General features: G+C 36.8%; 1 protein-coding gene across 1 annotated transcript in view; it reads left to right on the top strand.

The window, feature by feature from the left end:
• The window catches only part of LOC106879585 (clusterin-associated protein 1), an 18092-nt gene that overhangs the window by 2549 nt on the left and 5196 nt on the right, over positions 1–10347 (top strand). Inside the window, exons 2-7 of the mRNA XM_014929220.2 lie at positions 1180–1291; positions 3188–3272; positions 3749–3931; positions 5724–5819; positions 8153–8236; positions 8518–8651. Of these exons, the coding sequence (XP_014784706.1) occupies positions 1180–1291; positions 3188–3272; positions 3749–3931; positions 5724–5819; positions 8153–8236; positions 8518–8651 (694 nt within the window). The remainder of the gene's footprint in view (positions 1–1179; positions 1292–3187; positions 3273–3748; positions 3932–5723; positions 5820–8152; positions 8237–8517; positions 8652–10347) is intronic.

Here is a 10347-nt window from a genome sequence, read left to right as displayed (position 1 = left end):
GTGCCCGTGACATGTGTAAGGATTTTCGAGCGAGATCGTTGCCAGTGCTCCTGGACTGGCTCTTGTGCGGGTGGCACATAAAATACACCATTTTGAGTGTGGCCCTTGCCAGTACCGCCTGACTGGCCTTTGTGCGGGTGACACGTAAAAGCACCCACTACACTCTCTGAGTGGTTGGCGTTAGGAAGGGCATCCAGCTGTAGAAACTCTGCCAAATCAGATTGGAGCCTGGCGTAACCATCTGGTTTCACCAGTCCTCAGTCAAATCATCCAACCCATGCTAGCATGGAAAGCGGACGTTAAACGATGATGATGATGATGATGATGATATATATTAGAAAAAACAAGGTATCTGGATGGTTGTACATATACAAATATTTATTAACATGTCATGTTTTTACAAATCACATATTTTCATCTACTCTAATAGAATCTTCAGATTTAAATTGTGTGAAGGGATTTGTTGGGGTGGAGAGAGAGAGGAGGGAAAAGAAAAGAAAAGAGGGAGAGGAATGGAGAGATAGTGGAGGGAAAAAGTGAGAGAGAGTGTGTGTGTGTGTGTGTGTGTGCATGCGTGTGTGTGTGTGTATGTGCCTGTGTATCTGGAAGGAAATGTTTTGAACAGGAGATAAAGAAAAAGAATATTTTTAAGTTGGTTGCTGGAACAGATGCTTCCTTTAGTTCAGTCAGCTCACCAGTGGGGTCTGAAAGGAAAATGTTTTCAAAGTGAAAAAATGTGTTTTTTTTTTCCTTAATGTCAATGGAAAATAGAAGGAAAGAAAGAAAGAAGAAAAATGTGTTTATATCTATACAGTTGGTCAGTTCTTTCAATAAATGACAAATTGATTCTTGGTCTGTTGAGTTGTGTCCCTTCTCTGTGTACCAAACTGAAAATGAAGTGAGGATGATGTCAACTACAAACTCTGGGAACAGTGAAATTAGTGAAACTACTTGAAGTTTAGCATGTTATATAAGAAAAAAAACCCCCAAAACCCCCAGATTATGAGGAAACAATTTATGGTTGGTTTGCATCAACAAACAGAATAAATAAAATTTGCAAAATATTTCTATACTCTGTGTTTGTATGTGTGTACATTTATGTATATACTTTCATAAATGTCTACTGATGAAGTTATAAAGTATTTATGTTTAAACATTCTATTTTATTCCATTTTTCAGATTTCACTGAAATGATGAGAGCTTTAGGCTATCCACGACTTATATCCATGGAAAACTTCCGGAAGCCAAATTTTGCCCTAGTTGCTGAGATATTATTATGGCTAGTAAAAAGGTAGATGAAATAGTCACCATAGCTGTTTGAAAGTTAACATACATTCACCTAAAATATTCCAGATTTTTATTGTTTTTCTTTTTTATGGTATTAGATTTGGCCATGTCTGTTACATGGAACAGTATCAGGTAATCATCATCATTATTTAATGTCTGTTCTCCATCCTGGCCTGAGTTGGACAGTTTGACTGAAAACTGGTAAGCTGGGGAGCTGCACCAGGTTCCAGTCTGATTTGGCATGGTTTCTATGGCTGGATGCCCTTCCTAACATCAACCACTCCAAGAGTGTAATGGGTGCTTTTTATGTACCACCTGCGCAGGTGTCAGTTACGTAACACCAGCATCAGCCACTACTGCAATCTCACTTGGCTTGACAGGTCTTCTCAAGCACAGTATATCACCAAAGGTCTTGATCATTTGTCACTGCCTTCATGAGGCCCAATGTTCAAAGGGTGCTTTTTACGTACCACCAGCATGGGTGTCAGTTATATGACACAGGCATCAGTTATGACCACAATTTCATTTGGCTTGATGGGTCTTCTCAAGCACAGCATATTGCTCAACTTTCGAAGGGTGCTTTTTATGTGCCATCGGTACAGGTGCCAGTTATGCAACACTGACATTGGCCACGACTATAATTTCACTTGGCTTGACAGATTTTCTCAAGCATGGCATATCGCCCAAGGAAGCAGCAACTAGAAGCCCCTCTGTGCCAATGGTCCTACAAAGGAACGGAGCCCTCACCCCATTGGACAACCAGAGGAAAAAAGTTCCCACCACAAGAAAAGGAAAGATGGAACACAAACACAAATATAAAGAAGGAAAGGAAGAAAAAAGAAAAGGCAAAAAACAATCAAAGCCGAAACCCCAACCCACCAAACAAAAAACAGAAAACCCCATGGAGGATTCAATGCCATCCAAAACCTTATAGGAAAGAAGAAATTTGGAAGGCACTCAAGAAGGCACTCAAGAACCTGCAGATTTTACCTGCAAGGCAAATGTTGGCATAGGGAAGATGGCAAAAACTGCCGGTTTGCCTACCTGACACCCTACCAAAACTACAGGAGCCTTAAGGAGAAAAACTTCCCTGAGGAAAGATAACAAATGTCTCCAAGGCAGCAGCTGAGCAAGAGTCTTTTTTGTACATGGTGCAAAAGATTGTGCAGCAGCTGACCTGGCTACACCAAGCACAAACAAGGAACCTTGCCCACCACTGCGCAAGACCACCACAGTCAACAGACACGGGATGGCCTGCACAGTCGTCACGCCAATATTTTTACTAAATATTGGGGGCCTGTTGCATCATAATAAAAGCAAAGTTCCTTTCCTGGGAGACCTTGCTGCATACAATCAAGCCCTATGCATAGCACTTGTGGAAACTCACCTCAGCTCTGATATAGAGGATGCAGAAGTACACGTACCAAAATATGCCATCCTGCGAACAGATAGAAGGGAAAGGAGCCATAGTGGAGTTGCTGTGTACATCCGCGATGACCTCACACCCAGGTCTTACTGTCATACTCAAATTCGGTATGTGACATTCTAATTGTATGCATAAGACAACATAATATAGTCATATGCAATACATATTGCCCACCGGATGCTCCAAACCACATAGGCAAGTTTGAAGATTGCCTCACAAAGTGTTAGGAAGGGCATCCAACTGTAAAAATCCTGCAAAAACGGTTACAGAAGTCTGATGTAGGCTTCTTCCTGGCCAGCTCTTGTCAAACCATCCCCCCCATGCCAGCATGGAAGGTGGACGTTAAATGATGATGATGATTTCATCAGAGGTCTGCTCAATCAGGTTTGATTTGGGGCTAAAAAACATCATCATCATCATCATCATTATTATCATCATCAATTTAAAAAAAATATTGTCCATTTTCTTTTTCAGATTTGAGCCAACTGCCTCCATCCACTCTGACACTGACACTCAGCAAGATCGTGTCCTTTTCATTAGATCTGTGACAGAATTCATGGTAGGGTTTCATCAACTTTATTTAATGAAAATAATGTATTACTTTCTCTTTGGTGTACTTTTTTTTTAATTAACCGTATGTCTGTAGAATACTCAGCCACTTGGATAGTAATTCAATGAACAGGTAAATCAGTTGATCAAATAACTGAATACTCATTGTTGAAACAAATGGAGATCCATTTGTCCTGCTGGTTAAACCTACCTAATGCCTGTCAAAGTTTGTACCATTTTATATTATAAAAGAGAAGCTGATCTCTGCCTGTCTGTCTGTCACATCTATTAGAGGGAGGAGAGAAGGGTAAGAATCAAAAGGGGAAATAACCCCTTTTACACAATGTTTATTTAGAAGAAAGGGAGGAGAAAAAGTTGAGAGAAACTGTGTGTGTGAGAGAGAGAAAGGGAGAGAGAGTGTGAAAGATTTTTGTAGCTTTTTACCATTTGGAATGATTTACTATGATTTACTTGAAATGATTACAGGCCATAAAATCTCATTTGAAGTTGAACAGCAAAAAACTTTACCAAGCTGATGGCTATGCTGTGAAAGAATTGCTGAAAATAACATCAGTTTTGTACAATGTTATGAAGACTAATGAATTTAATTCATTAGATGATACTGAAAGCAATGAAAGTGGTCCAATCTCCTTTGATATATCATCTAAAGTAGGTGTTATTTAATATGTTTTAAAATTTGTTTTAAATTTTAATTGTAAAACTGGAAGCATGAATGGTTTTATCTTTTACCAGTTATTTTTGGTTATAAATTTTGTTATCATATTTCTGTTGGAAAACATTGCATTTGTATCTATTAATTTTGAAAATAATAAAGGATTTTGTAAAATATTTTGTTATTATTAAGTTAGTGTCTGGAGCATAAATTAACATGGAATTTTGATGTAAAGTTTTAACTAAAATCACTTTGAAACATGAAGCTTATAGCATTAAACCAAGGGCAATCCCAGACAGGTTGGTATCAAAAGCTATTCCCTTTAGTATAACTATAACTGGAGAGTGCTGTGATGTCTATAGTAAGTTTTGATAATTCTTGGTTGTAGTTGTCGCCTTTACTGCGTTTCATGTCCATCACTAACGGAAATAAGCCAGTTCAATTTAATGATGGACACAGAAGTTTGAGCAATTAACTCTATGAGCATTATCTGTGTCAATATTTTGAAAATTGTAAGCTTGTTGGACATTTATAGAGAAGTATGAAATGCATAGTTTCTTTTGAAACTATATTTCTTTCTGAAACATGTTATTCTCGAGATGCTGTAAAACCCGCATTGGTGGTTGTAAAGGTGCAGTATTAGACGAGAACAACTTTGAAAACTAAATTCTTTGTCATACATTTGTCACTTTTACCATGTGGATTGTTTTGTTTGTTTGTTCATTTTACATGTTTTTCAATGCTATCATGGGTTAGATCACACTATAAAAAAAGCTGCACACACTTGTTGATAAGTGAAATATGAGTTCATTTCTCTTCACCTTTTGATTGTGACTGTCTCATTAAAGTTATTAAAGATGTGTTGAAAGAATGTGTATTGCAAGCACATTAAACAATCGGAACTATGTAACAGACTCAGCATAATCTGTCTATATTAAACCTGTTAGACTATGAACAATGTTGGTTATGCTTTGACAGACCTGATATGAAAATAAGGATGTAGTACAGATTTAACAAATTCATTGTTACATATCAGAGGAAAGTGAATATGGTTGGATATGAACCCATAACCCCAGTGAATGAAGTACAGTAACGTCTCTGTTGTACTGTGCATTCTAAAAATATGTATATATTAGCAGTAGTAGTAGTAGTAGTAGTAGTAGTAGTAGCAGTAGTGTGTGTGGGTGGGTGTGTTGTTGTTTGTGTATATGTGACAGTTTAAAAAATTTATTACTCAGTTGTCTTACAAATAATATAAATGTTGTGTCTATAAAAAATTATGTCTTTGATTCTGTTCCATAGTTACATACAAAACTATTGCAGAATAACATTGTAGATTCATTGTTATGGTACATTGGATGAATAAATATTTAACCTTATATATCCATAATTATATCTTTATATTATCTTATATTAATGGTTATCAGATGAATTTTATTTGTTTTACTTAAATTTTGGCTCACTGAAACCTAAACCAAAACTGAAGTGAGACGACAAACAGAAAAAAGTTTCTGTTTTGTTCTATTAAAGTATTTTAAAATATTTTAAAATCAGTTTTTTTTAATGTTGTAATCTATCCATCTATTCTGTATTTAAGTGCTCTAAGCTCCCAGTTGCTTCAGCTTTATAAAAATTGTTTACTAAAATTCAAATTAATTTTGAAAAATACTTTTAAAAGTCTTTAAAAATGAATCCTCTTTAATTTCAGGAATTTTTTTAGAAAACGAATTTTCTGTATTTATGTTTTGTGGTATTTTTGTCTGTAAATTAACATTTTCTTTTCTTCAGATTGTTGATTTAAAAGAAGCTCGGAAATTAGCATCAGAGATAACATTGAAAGGAGCTACACTCTATGACCTCTTGGCAAAGGAAACTGATTTACAGGTGAGTTTTTGCATGTCAGGATTTCATTGTTGATGTTGTTGTTTGTAGAACTACATTATCTAATGTGTCCTTTTCTTTTCTTTTTCCCCCGTATGATAGAATGTGATTGTTGGATTGAAGAAACTCACTTGGTAACTACATGGTTTCGGGTTCAGTCCAACTGCGTGGTACCTTGGGCAGTTGTCTTTAACAATGGCCCAGGGCTAATCAAAAATGCTTTGTGAGTGGAATTGGTAGACAGAAATGTGTGGAAGCCTATTGTGTGTGTGTATGTATATATGTATATATGTATATATATATATATCTGTGTGGTAAGTAGCTTGCTTACCAACCATATGGTTTTGGGTTCAGTCCCACTGCGTGGCACCTTGGGCAAGTGTTTTCTACTATAGCCTTGGGCCGACCAAAGCCTTGTGAGTGGATTTGGTAGACGGAAACTGAAAGAAGCCCGTCGTATATATATATATATATATATATATATATATATATATATATGTATGTGTGTGTATATGTTTGTGTGTCTGTGTTTGTCCCCCCAACATCGCTTGACAACCGATGCTGGTGTGTTTACGTCCCCGTAACTTAGCGGTTCGGCAAAAAGGGACCCGTAGGAATAAGTACTAGGCTTACAAAGAATAAGTCCTGGGGTCGATTTACTCGACTAAAAGGCGGTGCTTCAGCATGGCCGCAGTCAAATGACTGAAACAAGTAAAAGAGTAAAAAAGAGTATATATATATATATATATATAATTTGCTTAGGCATTGCTAGACTAATAACCTGATGTAGAACTCGATATACGTATGCTTCTGAATGGCGCATTAGTCGAGTATGGAGCTGTAATAAGAAAATGAGATAACTAAGGAATAAATGAATATCTTATGAACTTCATTAGTTTACAGCTGTTTCTGTTATAAGATGCAGTGGACTTATAGTTGAGTGTTTGAATAACACTTTATAGCTACATCAGAGCCTCTGCACTTCATATTTGAGGCTTTGGTGAAGCTATAAGGTGTTATTCAGGCACTCAATTACGAGTCCACAGCATCTTATATCAGAAACAGCTGTAAATCAATGAAGTTATTCAAAGGCATGGCTGTGTGGTTAGGAAGCTTGCTTCTCAACCACATGGTTTTGGGTCCAGTCCTGCTGTGTGGCGCCTTGGGCAAGTGTCTTCTGTTATAGCCTCAGGCTGACCGAAGCCTTGTGATTGAGGTGGAAGTTTTTGTTGTGTGTGTACATGCGCAAGTGCTTCTGCTTCCTAACAGAGAAAAGGGATATATCTTTGTCTTTGAGTTGTACAGGGGTCAATCTATTCAATTAAACCCTTCAAGGCAGTGCTTCAGTATGGCTGCGATCCAATGACTGAAGCAAGTAAAAGATAAAAGACAATGTTTTACAAAATATGTTTTAGTTTTGAATTGAGTTCATATTCTGTCAAGATCAATTTTGCTGCAGATCTGCATTCAAGAAAATAAAGTACCAGTTGAATGCTGGAGTTACTGTATTTTAACATGTATAAGGAACCCCCTAATTTTTTGGCCTTAAAATTTGGTAAAAATGGTTTTGTAAGAAATTATACTATCCATGTATAAGAACCTCCCATATTTTTTTAACCTAATTTTTGACAAAAAAGGGTTCCTTATACATGTTAAAATATGGTAATTCTTCAAGGTAGTGGATTGCTAGAATTATTAAATTGTCAGACAAAATGCATTGCTGTATTTCTTTTGGTTCTTTGAGTTCTGATCCTGTTGCAGTCAACTTTACCTCTCATCTCTTCAGGGTCAATAAAATAAAAAGGACCAGAGTGTACTGGGATCAATTTAATATATAACACACAGAAAATTGCACTACTGGGCACCACACACATCCTACATAAAACACTTTCAATACAATAACAATAAGAGCATCACAACAACCTCAGCACATATCCAAGGCACACAGAGCTGTGCTCGGTAGTGCAGTGAAAGCATGTGATAAGAATAAGACTACAGAATAATAATAATAATTATTGTTATTATTTTTGAAGCATAAAGGTTTGAAGAGACACAGAGCATTAGACTAAATATCTTCTGCTTTTTAGTGCTTGCTCCCTTGCTGTCCTCTCTCTCTTCTAATATTCTAAAACAAAGGGAAAAAACAAGCCTAAAGTGAATTGATGCCACTTGAGCTCACCAAAGAGATTTTAGCAGTTATGATTTAGGTATTGGCTTTGTGTAGCCTGACACTAAACATAACTCAGTACTGAAAAGTATTCATTGTAACTCTTTATTCAGTTCATAAAATCTTTGATGAAGTTACATCTTGATTTCTCTTACTATTTATTTTTAAGGAAAGTCGATCCTCTGTTATTGCACGACCACTGGAAATAAATGAAGTTGAAAAAGGAATAAATGCATCTATGAAGATAGTTCAGGTAAGGTAAACAGTATTCTAGTGGAATGGGACAGTTGGATGGATAAGAGAATGATGTTGGTATTAAATGTATGATATTGTATTTAAGTGGAACTTGAGCAGAAAAGATGAGAGAAAAGACTAAAAGAATTATGCTGGGGTATGTTGGAAAAGATGAGAGTTGAAGACAATTTGAGTCGGTGGCACTCTTCCTTACTAGTTTAGGTTGTAAGAGAAATGTTTATGATATTTGTTTCTTAAACAAGTCTTTTGAATCTGAAATCCTGTTTTCCTGTTTCACAGAGTGATATTCAAAAAACTGTTGCTATGTTGGAGAATATTGCTGCCGATGAATCAACTTTGGATAACAAAATTGAAAAGAGGAAAATAGAACTCGACAGAAATCAGAAAAGATTGCAGACTTTACAAAATGTTAGGTTGGTTGTTCACATTTCTATTAGATTTTCTTTTCTTTTCTTTTTTTCTTTTGAATGAATTTTGAAACTTTTTATTGAATAACAAATGTCCGTCCTCATCATCATTTAAATTTGTTTTCCATGCTGGCATGGGTTCGATGGTTTGACAGGATCTGATGAGCTACAGGTCTGCATTGAGCTGCAATGTCAGGCTTGACATGGTTTCTATGGCCAGATGCCCTTCCTAATGCCAACCACTTTACAGCCTGTAGTGGCTGCTTTTTTCGTGCCATCAGCACCAGTGAAGTTGCTAAGTCGCAAGGCAGGAAAATAACAAGAAAAGGAAAAAAGCTATCTTGAGTGAATGGGGGAAATATTTTAAGAGGATGGGAGGTGGCTTTATGGCAGGTGTGGGAGGTTAAAGCATGATAAAGGGACAGGTTCAGGTGTTATTTTTACATAATTAATGTTGAGTTATACTGCTAGAAACTGTAAGTGTATAGAAGCAGCTTACAAAAGGTTTATATTGATTCTATCACAGACATAGAATATACTTCAGTTCAATATGAATGAGCTAGGTTTATTATATTGCTCTGTCAGAGGAGGAGTAGAGTCTCTATGGGTCTCTGAGACTGGTAGAAATAGAGAGCAGGTTATCTTCAGACAGGGAGACTTGACTTGAATGTTTGCAATGATGTGGATTCTGTGAAAGGTTCCCAATGGCCAGATCATAGTGATGAGTACAACCATTTCACTTCTCATAAAGGCCACTACTGAATTTTCCCTGGTTTTGATGTCAGTCTCTTTGTAGGTAATATTCCCCAAAATGTTCATATATATATTCTCCATTTCATCATCATCACCATCATCATTTAATGTCTGTCTTCCATGCTGGCATGGGTTGGACGTTTTGACAGGAACTGGTCAGGTAGAAGGCTACTCCAGGCTACTGTATCTGTTTTGGCATGGTTTTTATGGCTGGATGCCCTTCCTAACACCAACCACCCTGTAGTGTGGATTGAGTGCTTTTTACATGACACAAGCACAGGTGAGATCAGTTTTGGCATGGTTTTTACAGCTGGATGCCCTTCCAAATGCCAACCACTTCATACTGTGGACTGGATGGATTTTTATGTGGCCCCACTTCTAAAACATAATTTTTGTGTCTTTTATAGAGACATAATGAAATGATTCCACTAATCCTACAACTGGCTTTCATTTCACTTGTACAATGTAAACTACAGAAAGACACAATCCAAATTTGTGGTGTTGTCTAGCTTAAATTAAGTTTCAAAAGTGCAGTTGTTCATACCCAGCCTTCCCTGAAAAACATGTCTGAGCATGGGGAAATATTACCTTACATAGGGAAAAGTGATGGTTAGTGACAGGAAGGGCATTTGGCATAGAAAATTTGCCTCAACAAATTCCATCTGAGCCATGTAAGCATGAAAAGTGGATATCAAATACTCTTTTCCTTTTACTTGTTTCAGTCATTTGACTGCGGCCATGCTGGAGCACCGCCTTTAGTCGAGAAAATTGACCCCAGGACTTATTCTTTATAAGCTTAGTACTTATTCTATTGGTCTCTTTTTGCCGAACCGCTAATTTACGGAGATGTAAACACACCAGCATTGGTTGGTGGGGGGACAAACACAGATACACAAACACACACACACACACACACACACATATATATATATATATATATATATATATA

The sequence above is a fragment of the Octopus bimaculoides genome, chromosome 15 (assembly GCF_001194135.2).
Source record: "Octopus bimaculoides isolate UCB-OBI-ISO-001 chromosome 15, ASM119413v2, whole genome shotgun sequence".
NCBI lineage: Eukaryota > Metazoa > Mollusca > Cephalopoda > Octopoda > Octopodidae > Octopus > Octopus bimaculoides.
Note: the sequence above shows the minus strand (reverse complement) of the source record. Positions and strands in the feature narration are given on the sequence as shown.